The sequence below is a fragment of the Desmodus rotundus genome, chromosome 12 (assembly GCF_022682495.2).
Source record: "Desmodus rotundus isolate HL8 chromosome 12, HLdesRot8A.1, whole genome shotgun sequence".
NCBI classification, from domain to species: Eukaryota; Metazoa; Chordata; class Mammalia; order Chiroptera; family Phyllostomidae; genus Desmodus; species Desmodus rotundus.
In genome coordinates this window covers 30057861-30073642 of record NC_071398.1, presented here as the reverse complement: position 1 = coordinate 30073642, position 15782 = coordinate 30057861, and the positions used below count along the sequence as shown (strand labels likewise).

Below are 15782 nucleotides of genomic sequence, written 5' to 3'. Positions count from 1 at the left end.
TAAGCCTGGGACTGCATTTTTGACATGAGCAGTGCCAAGCACTAGAGGGAGGACCTTTGTGCCTTTTCCCATAGATGTCCCTAAGACTTCTTGGTTTTTTCCAGACATGGTCAGGGATACTGTCAGGTAAGTATCAGGAGACACAGCTGGCCCATCCTAGCACCTGCTGGCAGCCCCTGACATGGAACATCTTGCTCTTTGGTTACTTCCAGGGCCTCTGGGTTGTCTCTAGGGAATCATCCAGGCCAGGCCTCTGGGGATAGGAGACATGCACATCTGCTGACCAAGAAACTTGGGGAAGCAGAGCATTCCCTTAACTCACTCCCTGTACTCTTCCACTAACGTTACAGAGCCTATTTCAATTTGAGTTGGTTCTGTGCCATTTTCCAAATAAGTAACACTGGCCACTATGTTGGGAACCACCCTGCCTGGTTTCAGAAGCTGTAACCCCCATGGCTAAGGCTGAGTGAGAGACTTTGGGACCGTAAGCCACTAGGGAGACAAAACTTACCTTCCCAGCTGGGGCACCACCTCTGCCCCCTTTACTTCACCCTGCTTGGCCCCAGGTAGATGACTGGTTAGCCAATGATAGGTAAGATTCCTCAAGGGAGAGATAACCTAAGGCAGGGTTGTGATGGGGCACTCAGAGGACTTGGGGGACTACAGAAAAAAGGGGGTGATGGACCCTCGCCCCTTGGCTTTGACATAGCCTGAGTCCTCATTCTATCATTAAGAAGTCTCCTAATCCCATGGCTGCCTTACTTCCCCCACCTGATTTAAGCTTGAAACAATGCTGGAGGGTGGTGCAGCCCTGGGCAGGAATAGGTGGTTGGGGGTGGGGTGGGGGGGAGACCAAGCCTAAGAAAGAATAAAGTCCTGTGAAACCTGCTTTGCTAAGAATGCCCTCAATTTTCTGATAAGGGTCCAAGCATGAAATGAGTTTGTTTCTCAAAGTTTTACAGCCCTTTAGTTAATGGACCCTGACTTGGAATAAGCCCTCAGTTCTTTGAATGTTATCTATTGTTTGATCAGTACTGCCTGACAATGATTGATAAGCTTTACATATACGTACTGTATTCCTAGCAAATTAAACCCAGTAAAAGCCCATTGAGAAAGAGGCTTAAGACCCTTCTCTTATGAGATTGGCCACCTTTCCTCCCCAAGCAGATCATGTCTTGGTAGACTTACTCTCATCCATAGCGACCAGGGGGGCTCTGTGGGCGGACCCCTCCCCCCACTTGGCTTGTTTGTACACTATCTTTACTTGATGTGGCTCCTCATAGCAACTGAGGTACCATAAGCCATGTAATGCCTCCATGACCACAACACACACACATACTCTTGACACCTTCATGTTTATTTTACTTTGTTGTTCATTCAGGGTGACTTAAGTTTTTAAGTGTTTACTCCCACAATACACCCAGGTTCCACATCCATCCTACACATACTTCGTGACATGTAAGTTCTAAGGAAAATGTAGAGATTTTTTAGAAGTTTTATTGATTTGAGAGAGGAAGGGAGGGAAGTGGGGGGAGATAGAGACATTGATTCATTATTCCACTTACTTATGCATTCATTGGTTGACTCTTGTATGTGTCCTGATTGGGGATCAAAGTCACAACCTTGGGATACTGGGACAATACTCCAACCATGCCTCCTGACCAGGGCCCTCAACCAATTGGGAGAACTTTGACCAAGGTGAAGAAGGTGCCCATGACAAGGCAGAGACTTTCAAAGGTGGATGTCCCTCCAACTCAGCTGCTGTCCCACACAGCAAAACCAGTCTGGGTGCTCCTCCTTAGGAAGGATATTACTTGTTTGGCTTAGGCTACTATAGACAATATGCAGGTTTGTAAGTCTCAGACACTGATCCATTAAACTGAGCTTTGATTAGTCTTTAATTGTGCCTTTATTCACCTTAGTTCATTAAAAATGTACTTGTTTTAAAGATCCTATAAATATAGAGTGACCACCCACTAATATAGGATATAAGTCACCCCTCTCGCCTCAATATTTTTTTTTAAAAAGCAGAAATTTCTTATAGGAATCTTACTGATCACACAGTAGTTACAACAATGTCAGATACAATGACGTATACAATCTGAACAAGACAGGCCGATTAAGAATGTACATAATGTAAAAATATACATATTAAAAGTTAGCCATGTAGACAGACGCATGCAGCAGGAGTAGGTGATGGGAGCTTGGGGGTTGAAGGCCCATATGCAGTAATATTGCCTAATCCCTCCATTACAACAAATAATTTCCACTAACTGATGCAGGTATTCCATACACATCTAAATACACAAGGGCAGATCATGACCCGCTACATGTAGTCTAAAGTGGTCTGTGATCTCTTTGTGATACTCCCATAAAAATAGTAAATAACGAAGCCCATGCAGGTAGTAGGAAGCATTGGTTATTCTAGTTGGACTTGGAAAATAAGTTTTACTTTATGACATTAGTATCCGTGAAGAGAATATATATCTCCTTTCACCGCCTTCTTCACAACTGACACACACTTACAGTGCGGGAATTTCAATGGTGGTTTGACCTAACAGTGATAACTGAAATAATCTTTAAAATGTGGTAACTTTTTAATCACATATTTTAGTCACACACCTAACGTAAAACATGGATAATCTGTAGCTTTAAGCCTAAATGTAGAAGTGCATCTGAATTTTAACGTTTTTAGTTTGAGGATTCTGTAGTCCTAGCCCTGCCCTAAAGAATGAAACTGATACAATAGCTTGTTTAATTACCAAAGCAGGCACTAGTTTGAACTCTTTGATCAGAGAATATCTGAAACAGAAGAAATGTCACTTTTTCTTCTCTGGGTCTTTTGAGAAACTAGACCAAAATAAGCTATTCAAGGTTCCTACTGAGCAGTGATATTTTTCTGTGTATTACTGCCTGGAGAACAAACCAAGTAAGAGCTTCCTAACACTGCGAGTGTTGACTTGGGGTGTACTCACTAGGAATCAGGAGGAACCTTTAACAGAAGTTCACTTTTCTTACACACCCCTATTTGGCCTGCTTCTTGCCAATTATTATGGCAAATGTGTTTTGGGGGGGCTATGCTTGACAACTTATGCTTAAAGATCCTCTTAGAGACCTCTCTAGTTAGGTAGAAACCCTTCAATTAAAAAGTTGGCAGGTTCTGTGAACCTAGAGAAAAGATTTACTGTCTCTGAACACTCAAAATGCAAGTTCCTATTGTGGAAAGAGCATTAAAATAACTGAAGATCTATTTTATTGGTAACTCAGAATGCAAAGTATTTTATTTTTAAACTTCTAAATTTGAAAACAAGACAGCCTAGGTTAAATAATATAGTTTTCCAAAGCTGAGTGTGCTCATTTGGAGCTCAGTTTTTCTGCTTGAAGTACAAAAACAACTTTCTAAAACTCCTAGGCAGGAACACTACTGTTTTTGATGATCTGTGATTAGATGAACTGATCAATCTCAGTTGGTAATATCCCTTTTTTTCCTGTTGGTAAGGGTTTAAAAAATTCTAGAACAGATGCATTTTTCTAGTCTTACACCAACCATTTCATTCCAAATGTCTCCTGAGAGGCATATACCATATACAGGAATCCATCTTCATCCTTCTCACTTTCATACACTTCTGAAATTGGTGTGGATACGCTCACCATGCTGTGCCCATTCACTAACAGGAAGAAGGCTTGATTAGCGTTGAGTTGTAAGCGCCTTCTATTGAAAGAAAATGTGAAAAAAAAATTAGTATCAGTAAGTAGGGAGCATATGTAAAAATATCACTCACCCCGAATGATTTAAAAGTGTAACTATTTTCTAAATGCTGCTTCTGGCAAATTAAAGTGTATACCTTACTGATGATGACTCTAATATTTCTTCTCACAAAGCACAAAACATTTTCTATGATTATATTAACAATCAATATTAGTGATAATCCTTGATAGGTTATTCTTATTACCTTTCTCGAGGCCATTTTTAAACTAATATGCTGTCTGAAGAGCCATTAGTGTCTATAAACTGTGAGAAAAACAGTTCAAAATACTTGTAAACTAAGACCTAAGCTGGTATAATTTATTACCATGGTACCAAGTCTACATTCTCTTTTACTAATTTTGCTATACAAAACTTGTAACCCTTCTAGTTAATGGACAACATCCACACTAGCTGTTATAAAAGGATCAGAAAGAAAGGACATGAGATCCAGCAGGTAAGAAATATTAAAAAACTGAGAAATGAAACATCCTATAGTGTTACTAAGCTTGCATAATTTTAATCAGAGCTATAGATTTATCTGTAAATGTTATAAACAATGAAAAGTTACTCAAAGAAATAAAAAAATAAAGAGATGATTAAATACCTAATTATTTTGATGAGTTCACTCATGTTCACATGATCAGGTACAAGAAACTTGGTTTTATCCAGGACAGGAAGCTGCTTCTCACCCTTGTATCGTTCTATTATCACCTAGAAACGAAGCCAGAAAGGTGATTTTAAAATAGCCATCAACAGAGAAAAATAAAATACTTCCTATGTTATAATTGGCACATGCCAAAATGGGGTTTAAAATAGCACGTTTATTAGTTTCCTCATAGCTCTCCTGTGAAGAGTGATCATTTATTAGCTTAGACTCTCTCCTATACAATGGTACACGAGAGACAACGTAGCTGCCTCCAGGGAGGTGAGCAGGGTGGCTGCAGGGTGGAGGAAGAAACTGCTATGTATTCTTTTGTTATTTGGAACTATATATTGCAGCTGATCAAGGCCTGATAGGTTCATGGTATTCAGGCAGACAGAAGAATATTCACAGAACTGCTGGGATGTCTGACATGCCTTTATTCACCAGTGGGCGAGCTATGCACACTGTAAGCCGCATGTCCCCCTGCATGTCTCTGTGTGGCACATGTTGTGGCCCTTGCTTCCTAGCATGGCACCAAGCAGGGAGACCCTGGCCCCTTTTAAATACTAGAATAAATCTGCCTTCAAGACAGAAAATTATATAACACAGCATAATTCTGTGTATAAGAGCCCACTTCCTGTTACGGGAACAGTTTACGGGACCCAGTCTCAAGGCTATGAGAACACTATTTATCAGGCCCGTCCAAGGTTATGGGAACACTGCTTCCCTTAGTTACCCAGACACCTGGGTGAGGAAGCCAGACTGCCTCCACTTACCCTACAGGAACCACGAAAATATACTACCTAGTCAGAAAAAAGACCCTAAGTTTTAGAAGAACAGAGAGGCTGGGTAGCAGCTTAAAGTGTAAAGATCTGAATCTGTCTATATCAATTGGAACACCACCATTTCCTGTGACATGGAAAGGAAGCTTAATAAAATTGTAAGATCTTAATTATGGTAACAGACTCAGTTTTTTTTTAAATACTAGAGACAATCCTAAATCAATATTTGACAAGTAGAGATCATGATTAGCCGATTCCAGGGACAAATTTGTTACTTGAGGATTTCTTTCATTTTCTTGCTATTCCTTTAATCTGTATTAAAGTCAAGAATCTTGAGCTATGCAAGAAACAAAAATAATTTCAAATTATGAACTGAAATAAATCCATTAGCTCCTTGTCATACTTCCTTTCTATAGAGAAAAAGAAATAGATTTTTTTCCAGTTCTAAGCCACTATAAACGCTCTGGCCACATACTGGTGACTGCCTTTGAGACTCATTATCATCTCTTTACTGAGTACCACAGAAATCCTTCTTCATGTACAGCAACTCTGACCTGTAACAACATTTGAGAAGTTGAGAGATACCAATGGAAAACCTTTACATGTTTCTTCGGAAGAGGAAAAATGCTTATCTGTACTTTGTTCCACTCTATGGGACTTACATGAGGTTCTGTGTTAGGGCCAAGTCAAGCTGTCATCACCTCCCTTGTTAAAATGAAGAGCTTACCTAGTAGAGCTGTGTATTCAGAACATAATATCCACAAGAAAGTATCAGTAGGCAGACTGCATCTGCCTGGGGTTAAGTGGTAGCAGAAATCAGAGACAATACAGAAATCTTAGATTCTTGGCCCAGGAAGAAGCAGAAGTAGTCAGAGAATGGGAAGAAAAATTCAAGACCTTAGAATCCTTCCATTAAAGGAACACATAGCAGCCTGCAAAAAATGCTGGATAAGATGACCTTGGGTACCTCCTCCCTTCAGTTGTGAGCCTGGTCTGCTTGGGGAGAAGCTGTTGTAGCTGCTCCTACTCACCGTGTGGTGATCTCCATGAAAATACAATCACCTTTAAAGGACTGGTTTACTTTTCAGTTCTTTTTTAAAATTTTTTTCCCTTTAATCCTTCTAATTTGGGAGAGCAGATGTATAACACATAGGATAAGGTACCTGACTAAAGCTGAAAAGTGCCTTCTTGATATTTTATTTAGATGGTAGGGCTATGGACAGGAACATAGAAGAAAAAGCCATCATTGGGGAATGGAGACTGAAGGGCTAGGGAACTGCCTGTGCCTTGTCTGTCCTTTTGTCCATTGTTTGTCCATCCACCCATCATATTCTCAACATGTGAGTGGCTATGAGTCCGCTTCTCAAACTTGTTCAGCATGTCACAAGCACATACATGGAAAGACAAATATGTGATTTCTGCAGAAAAAATAAATAAACCCTGAAACTACTAGCAGAAAATATGATTTTTAATGTACACAGATATTCACATTTCAAAAGGAATCTGTGGAACAAATCCTGGTAGACTGTTGCGCTGGCTGTTTGTTTCCAAGGCATAGTACCTTTTCTGGTTAAAGGACAACATCCAATATTTGCAACACCTGCTATAACAAATAGATATAGCAGGTACTCAAAAGTAAAGAAAAACGTTAAAATTAAGTAAATTCCCCAGAAGGCTCACCTCTAAGCCATACATTGACCCCAAGGCTAAGGACATATTGTGAAATTTCCAACCAGTCCAAACAAAATAGAACGTGTCTTACTATGGAATCCTACAGGTGTGAAACTGCTGAGCAGCCCCATCTTATTCACTTTTCTGTGTATCTTTCAGCCCCAACCCCATGGATCTTTCATCTTCTTTCCCCTCACTTCAGTACGAGATGGCCAGTCTCAAAGCCAAACATGAGAACTTCTATAGTATTTAGCAGTGGACTTTGTAAGTGGTCTGTAAAAGTTGCAGGAGGTAACAACCACATACCCAGAATCTTGCAACTGTTTCCACCAACCATATGGTATGGGATTTTTCTCCCCATAATTGAGGATATGGCAGCTCCTCTCAGAATTTTACTAACTAGTCCAAGATCACTTAGCAACCTTGACCCTAGGGGGCCTGAACATGGCCTCTGCCTGAAACCAAAAGTTCCTTTTGAGAAATTCTCTCTAGACCAGTTAGTGCCTCAGCAGAAGCCTATTTAAGGTCCACCACAAAGGACCCAGGGCAGAGAACACTGTTGGCTAGGCACAGCAATAGGCATCTGAGGCCACTACACGTGACAAGGATGATCAGTATCTTTCCTTTATCTCCTGCAAAGAAGCCAAATACAAGAAGAGACTTCTCCAGGGCATCAGAAGTCAGGCAGCCTGGAATATACAGTCACACTTAAATCCTGAGAGCTACTCATTTGCCCGCAGCAGTAGTCTTTGCTTTCTTTAGAAGAAAGCGGACATTTCCTTCCATTGATAAAACACTAACAGTTCTAGCCCCTCTTGTCCTGTCCCCACAAATACATTTGATTTGTGAAGTGTGTAACATTAAGACGGCAAACTCAGACTTAAGAGGAAACAGAATAGGATTATATTCAAAACTAGATTAAGAGATCTCAGAATTACCCTGTCAGGTAGTTGCATACCGCAGCACTGCACTGAATTTATACTGAAGCAGGGCTCTCTTCTTTATTCGTCATTAACCAATGAAACATACATAGGTACCTGAAACTACCTACCGGGATTTTGGTCGGATGCTGCTCTCGGATAAGTCGGACATCTTCTACTCTTTGTTCTGTAATGAAGAGACATAGGTGTTATTAGGCGCCCAAATGCATCTTCTTGCCTGCACTTTTTTTGGTGCCTTTCATATTTGAATTCTCTCCTTAGCTGTGGCAGAGCAAAGCAGTAGACACATCTTTCCTAGAACTGAGAGAAACCAAGCAGTAACACTTCTGGCAAAGGTTAGTATGTAAGGCCAAAGGCAATTACATGAAAACTAATATGCAATTAGATGGCTCTATCAGCTGGTATGACATAAAACCAGGGGAAAAAGAATGCCCAATTTAAGTTTTAAATGGTTTTGTACAGTGCCCAAAATAAAGGTTTAAAGCACAAAGTCTACTGCTGGATACTTTGAGAATATCTCTGTATTCTGCCCCTTAATATAATCACTTATTAATATTTTCAAATAATTGTACTAAGCTCTCTGGGGAATACAGGGAGGAAAACAAGCTAAGTCCAGTTCCCAATAAGGTATAATTTGAGACATGTCATATATAAAGCAATACATGAACATATGATTAAGATGGCATTAATTAAAACCTAAGGCCCTGGCTGGGTAGCTCACTTGGTTAGAGCATGGTCCTGATACCCCAAGATTGGGAGTTTGATCCTTGGCCAGGGCACATACAAGGATCAATTAATGGATACATCAATAAGTGGAACAATACATTGATATCTCTCTCCCCAGAATCAATAAATTTTTTTTAAAGACCTTCTAAATATCACCTTGATTTACCATGGTAGGACTCATTCTCGTGGTATTTGCAAATAAATGATCAATGTCATGAACTTCCTGAGAAAGTGCTTATGCTGGTGGCTCCAGAAAAAAGGCACTATGAATTTATTTTAACATTGTTGCCAATTTGGTTCGGATAAAAGAAAACATTTTAGTATTCTTCATAAAAGCTACTGAAATAATTCCCATATTCAAATATAAACATACAAGTTCTATTTCTACTTTCCCATCCAACATTTCTAAATCAGCTCCTAAGATAAATTACTAAATATAAACATATTTGCTATAGACAAAGACTGCAAGCTCATGGGTTCCTACCAGTGCATTCTCTTCTTTTAATCCTCACCCAAGAACATTTTTCATTGCTTTTTAGAAAGAGAGGAAGGGAAAGGGGAAGAGGGAGGGATGGGAGGGAGGGGGAGAGACGGAAAAAAAACAAAAACAAACCACAGACTGATTGCCTCTCATAGGCTCCCCAACTGGGGATCAAACCTGCAGCCTAGGTATGTGCCCTGACTGGGAATCGAACCTACAACCTTTCAGTGCAACCCTCTCGGGACACTACTACCACCAGCAGGGCCCAGTGCATATTTTTATTCAATACATGAGAATAAACAAATTTAGCTATTGTTAAAAATAAACTTAACCTAGTAGCTTTCATCTGTGATATTATTTATAACAAAAAATGTATATTTGGTCCTGGCACAGAACTCCCAAATCCCTTGGAATTTCGTAAGTGATTAAAAAAGTCCTTCCTTATTTATAACAAGCCCCTTTCAACCACACCTAAGTTTATGTTAATGTGGTAACTTTGGGAAAGCATTTAAGGGTTGGGGCTGGTTGCCAGGGGGACCAACAGTGATTAGAGAGTTGTAACTTTCAGCCTAACTCCCTGACCGCCTGGGAGGGGAAGGGAAGGGGGACAAGAGGCTAAATTACACCAATGGCTAATACTTAAATCAGTCGTGCCTATGTAATGAAGCTTCCATCAACATCCAAAAGGATGGGTTTGGAAAGCTTTCAGGTGGCCCACACCAAATAGGGACAGGGAGTCTTCTGGACCTTATTTTGTGTATCTCTTTATAGGCTTGTTCATTCATATGCTTTAATATCCCTTGTCATAATTTGGTAACCTAGTAAGTGAAAGGTATTCCTGAGTTCTCGGGCAACTCTGGTGATTTAACCAAAAATGAGGGGGTTGTGGGAATCTCTAGTTTGTAGCCAGCTGGTCAGAAGCACAGGTTAAAACCTGCACTTGCAATTAATGGTTGATGTGTTAGTGGGGGAGGAGCATCCTTGTGGGACCGAGCCCTCAACTTGCTGGATCTGAGGCTAACACTGGGTAAATAGTGTTAAATTGTAGGATACCCAGATGAACTGCTTGATGTGTAAAATACCCATGTCTGGTGTCAGCAGTGTTTAGGAGGGTACTCAGAGTAGAGGAGACATACAGGAGGAGGATCTTTTCCTTTACATCACCCTTTGAATCCTCTATTTCTGAGGGTGTGGATTCCTTTTCATTGCTCTAAGACCTGTCCCTATGACTCTCCTAGCCTAGAAAAGGTGCTCGACCATCCAGACGTAGCTATCAGCCCTCTTTACAACAAAAACCTCCATTTTGTCAGGGTAGATTCTTTCAGAGGCTAGGGGAAATCAGAACTTAATTAATTCACTCTAGCAAATGGATGGCAATTCTTTAATATACCCTGAAGAATGTGCCATATTTAAAAGTTTATCCTAATAAATAAATATAAAAGGTTAAGTGGAAACATTTAGGCACAAGGGGAAGAGACTTTTTTTACACAAGGAAACAGGTTTATTTTGGTTAATGAAGAAGGAAAAAACAAAATAGACTCTAAATGTGAAACTTCAAACTATAGCACCAAAAGTTTTTTTTATCTTGATTTACCCTTAAAATGTGGCCCTAAAAAGAAGACAAAAAAGACAATTTTATTAAGACAAGTGATATCTTTAAGCTGAAGAGTAACATAGAAATGTCTTTAGTGTCTTGGCCCAGTGATGCTGAAGCAATTTAATTAAACATGGTATATGCAGATACCTTACTCTTTTTGATTAGTTATCTTCAGAGACCAAGGGTACATTTGACAGGAGCACACCAGATCAAAGACACATAAAAAGAGTAATTCATTTACTCAATTATTTTCTTAGTGCTTTAATGATCTGTTTATCATTTGTCTTCCTCAACAAACTGCCCCTGGCAGTCATGGACCCAGTGCTAGTCATGTCTGTATTCCCTCAAGGCCCAGGCTTATACATAGAAGATGGTTAATAACCACACATAAAATGGAAATACTGCTCCAAATGCACATTAAGATATGCCTCCCCAGATTCCTTTTCCTCCTATCTCTGAAAACCCTTATAAGCCATACAGATGAAAATAGATAGGAGTCTAGGAACTACTATAAAGGACACATGGACAAAATCAAGGGGGAGGGTGGAGGGGGGGTTCAGCTGGGTGGGGTCGAAGGATGGGGGAGAAAAGGCATACAACTGTAATTGAATAACAATAAAAATTTTTTAAAAAATAGATAGGAGTCTAAGGTACCTTATTTACCAACACATTATCTGCAAAGTTGCTTTGAGATTCCCCAGAGCAATTAAAATAAAACTTCACGTACATACATTTCCAGGATTTATGTCACTGAGTGAAACAGAAGCATAGTATTTCCCCAATCTGTCCATAAATCATAAACATAACATTCAACCCATCAATGAGTGCCACAGCTTGCTAAGTTCATGGAGTGCTACCTAGGTTTTGGCATAAATCTCACTCTCTAGTCAACCTATTAGAGCTATTTGTTGTAGACCAACGCACAAGCTTCCTCTGAGACATGCAAGGCCTTTCATTATCAGTGGAGGAGCTTAAGACCTAAGTTTACCATCGAATCTCAGCACAACAGTGTTTGGGAAACAGTTCTTCTGATTTTGAATAAACTGGCCAACCCCAGAAGAAAGTGGAGTGAAATTATTATAACATTTGATAAGACCGAATCCAAAATTGTTTGCTCAAATACAACTTTTTAAAAGATTTTATTTATTTATTTTCAGAGAGTAAAGGGAGGGAGAAAGAGACGGAGAGAAACAGTGATGTGTGACAGATACGTTAATTGGTTGCCTCTGGCACCCGGTCAACCAGGTTGGTAACTGACTGGCCACAGCCAGGCATATACCCTGGCTGGGAATCAAACTGGCAACCTTTTGGTTCACAGGCCAGCACTCAATCCACTGAGCCACACCAGCCAGGGCGCTCAAATACAACTTTTTAAGTTCATTATATTTTTCAAACCATCTGCAAGGACACACTATGCATCTAGACTGAGAGTGTGGATCCACTTCCACAAAGAGAGTGTTTCAGAAATGATGGCTCCCTACAGAGGACGGAAGAATTCATCTCAGAAGGTCAGAAGTGCAAGTCCAGACTCTGCCACTAGGTGGACCGAGATCTTCACCTCTCTGGGCCCCACCCAGTTTCTTCAGCTACAAAAGGAAGGGGTTGTTTGGGAGGTGCCCTAAGATCCATTTCAACCCTTTCTATTTCGGTATATCAATAGAACTGTATTCAGTTTTAAATTAACCTAAACTCACTCACTTGGAAAGAAAGAACTGCTTAAGCTAACTGGGGCTGGTCTTAGATTCTATAAGGAGGTTCTCCCCAAAGAATTGGTTCCCCTCACTTACTGCGCTACAAATTTCTGAAAACTGTCAATTGCCAGTGCTGTTAACGATAATCAGGAGCAAGGGAAGGCAGAAATCATTAAAAAACATTTCATACTTTTCTGCAAAATTACTAAAGATATCTTAAAATGGCGGGGAGGAATGGTGAGCTAAGGGGAAAGCCCATATACAATAAATGTAGTGGACAAAAGTAGGTTTACAGTTGTTCATATGTGAAAATGCATGTGGGTTATAATTATTACAACAGTTTTATTAACTCAAAAGGATGTCACAATGGCACAGTAAGATATGACTAATGGGGAAAAAAAATGGGACAATGCTGCTTGTTTACTCCCAGGGCCATAGATTCGAAAGCCTTCTAATTCATCAGAAAATACTTTTTCAGAATCTCGTAAAAATACCTTCAGCAAGGAAAGTATAGTTGTAGTCATTGCAGTCATGAGAAATGGGCATCTTTCCCACACAAACATGTCCAGTTAACTCTCAAATGCAGGGCTAGTAAGGACGGAAGCCAGATGCTGCCAATCTGCTTCAAATGCTGCTCTGGGGGTTGCATAAAAGCTAAACAATATGTAGAGTTCAGAAGGGTCACTGAAGAGAAAATTCCTAACAAAAAAAGCACATCCAAGTCTTGTGGACCAACAAACTGCCTCGAGAGGTTGTTTGAGGCCATGCTGGGCAGGCTGACGCGAATTTCACTTACTGAAACTCCTCGGGCACAAGAACTCAAATACTTACCAATAATGAGATCTGGAAAACCACATCCAAGATCAGATGAATGCGAACCTCTTCCTAGAGGTCCGGAATCTACACAAAGGTGCCAATGCTCGAGATGGCGCATAAGATCCCACGGGACACTCCCCGAGCAGTGGGAGGGCCCCGGGGCCCCTGCTCCACTGTGCTCCCCAAGCCGCTGTAAACAAGTCCTACACAGACATCCACGGAGGCCGCTCGCTGCTGCAGAATTTTCTTGCTTAAAAGGAGCACTAATCCCTTCTTTCTCGTCATTTTTGTGGGGGAGTAAATATCGTGATGCTCCTTTCATTGTGAGCCAAGAGCCAGGAAACCTAAGCGGGGTTTGCCGTCTGAAGTGGTGGAGACCTGATCGGATGTACCGGCGGTGTAAACGTAAGGATGTCCTCACAGGCCGGGAGCAAAAGCGACCCCCGCCCCAGCTCTCCCGCCACGAACGGGCACGAGACGTCCCGCCACGTCCGCTGTGCTCGGGCCGGTGCAGGGACGCAGAGACGGCAGATTCGGGGCTCACCCGTGTTCACCCCTCCTCTCGACCACGGCACTGACTTTCCTCCTGCCACAGGCGATCAGGACAACGCACCTGGAGATGAGTCACTTGATCCCAGAGCCACCAACCACTTCAAAGGGCCTGGCACTGCCGGCGTCCAGAACAGCCTCCCCACATTTCTTACGGGGGTTTGCGCTTTCGGGACGGACAGTCACCCCCGCCCCTAGCCTGGAGCGCCGACGAGGGGCCACAAACGATTCAGCACCTCCGCGCAAGCGCGCGCCCCGGGCCAGGTGAGAACGCCCGGGGCCCGGCTCTCTCACGCCCCGCCCCCTGCCGCCCTCGGAGTCCCCCCTGCAGGCCCTCCCCGAAAACCCTCCACCCGCCAGTCGCTCGACCCGGTCCGCGGCCCGTCAGGTCTCGAGCCCCCACCCCGAGCCCCGCGGGCCCGGCCCCTCGGCCCTTCAGCCTTCGGCCACCCAGACCCCCGCCCCGCGGGCCCTAGCCTTCCACCCGGCCCGGGTCCTGATCCCCGCCACCTCAGCACCTCAGCCAGCCCCCAGGCCGGCCTGCCGTCTCGGCTCCTCAGCCCTTTCGGGCGCCCGTCAGTTCCCGGCCCTGCCGGGCCGGGCCCGCCGTCTGGGCCCCTCCAGTCTCCCGGGCCGGGCCCTCCGTCAGCCCGCGGCCTCCAGCGCGGCTCCTCGCCCTCTCTGGCTCCCGCCAAGCCCCGGCCCTCTCCGGCCCAGGCCGGCGTCTCGGCCCCTGAGCCCTCTCCGGCCCCCGTCACCCCCCGGCCCGCCGCCTCGGCCCCGCAGTCCTTCCGGGCCCGGCCGCGGCACCCACCGAAGGTGCGACGCTGCTTGAAGGTCTTTTCCGACGGCATGGCGCGGGAGGCTTAGGAGGGACGGCGAGAGAGACGGCCCCTGCAGCTTCAGGTGGCGGCGGATGCGACAGTGGCGACAGCGACTTCTCCTGTGTCTCCTCAGCCCGCAGCCGCGTCAGGTGACCAGCGCACCGCCCCTGGAGGCGGGGCGGGGGGGGCGGACTCTGCAGCCGCCATGTCGTGCGTGGCGGAAGCGGGCCGGCGCGCGCGGTGGATGTCTGAGTTGGCAGCACCGAGGGAGGACGTTCCCTCGTGGCCCGCGGCGGGGAGCACGAAACCGGACCAGGCAGCCGGCTCTGCCCCTCGCCCCACGGAGAGGCGGGGTGCGATCCCCGGAGTCCCTGCCGCGCCGTGCTGTCCTTCGTGGCCAGCTGCTCTGAGTTCGTGCGCTCGTGTTTCCAGCGCTCAGTGCTGGTGACTGTTAACGATTCCCCCTGAAAAAGAGTCCTTTTCTGCTCCTGCTTCCCGAGTATCGCTGATCTAGGAGCTGCTGGTTACTTTTGTGGTGTAAGCTTTTTGTTTGTTTTCCTTCCGGATCAAGTATATTCAGCTGGGTGTGTGCGTGTGTTTTAATTTTAAGAATCTCCACTGGTAACTTCTGTCACGCGTTGTCCGAATTAGGAAAGACCTGCAACTGGTTATTTCAGGTTTTGTTTACTAGAATTTAACTTGGAAGAAAGTCTAAGGATAATTGTTTGGGCTTAAGACCTTCCCAGTGGGTGAATTCCTTCCGACCGGAGGCTACAGCCCTTAGGTGACTTCTGGAGGCCCTGGGCGGTTTTGGTTTCTGGGTGCCTGCCCAACATCACTAGTGTGCTGACTTCTCTTAAGGATTTTCCAGTCTCTCAAATGCTGAATCTTACACGTTTCAGCCACTAACGAGCTGAGCAACCTTGAATAAGCCATTTTTCTGAGTCTCAGACTCGCGTAAAGGGGCGATATTTTAGAACTCCAAGTGTTTTTTGAGGAGCAAATAAAAGCCAGTAGAATCTACATCACTATGCAGTGTTTAGTTCTCAGTTCAGTTATTGCCCATCTCAACATCTGATGAACGTACAGCTATTTCAACAGCACCTGATTCTTTGGCTGTTTTTGCTCTTTAATATCTAATAGTTTGTAAGGTCAGCATTATTTCCAGGTCCACCCACCCCCACCCCTTTAGTTTGAAAAAGCCTTTCTTATATGCCTGTTTGATAAAGTAATTGGATTATGTTAGTATACATTATTATACAAACATACAAAACTTTCTAAGATGCTTTTCTCAAAGTGGTTTTAATACAAAG

The 15782-nt window shown here is 43.5% G+C and overlaps 2 protein-coding genes across 3 annotated transcripts in view; one reads left to right on the top strand and one right to left on the bottom strand.

Moving 5' to 3' along the window:
- Positions 1 to 1338: 1338 nt before the first annotated feature.
- On the bottom strand, positions 1339 to 14613 carry MAP1LC3B (microtubule associated protein 1 light chain 3 beta). The gene is made up of 4 exons (XM_053915936.2): positions 14460 to 14613; positions 7896 to 7951; positions 4353 to 4459; positions 1339 to 3712 (listed from the first exon to the last, which is right to left on the bottom strand). The coding sequence occupies exons 1-4, from the start codon at positions 14497 to 14499 to the stop codon at positions 3538 to 3540; spliced, it is 378 nt and encodes a 125-aa protein (XP_053771911.1). The 5' UTR covers positions 14500 to 14613; the 3' UTR covers positions 1339 to 3537.
- FBXO31 (F-box protein 31) overlaps positions 14606 to 15782 on the top strand; it is a 63661-nt gene continuing 62484 nt past the window's right edge. For both annotated transcript variants that reach the window (XM_045191896.3, XM_045191893.3), the window contains exon 1: positions 14606 to 15006. The gene's annotated coding sequence lies outside the window, so the exon portion shown is untranslated. The remainder of the gene's footprint in view (positions 15007 to 15782) is intronic.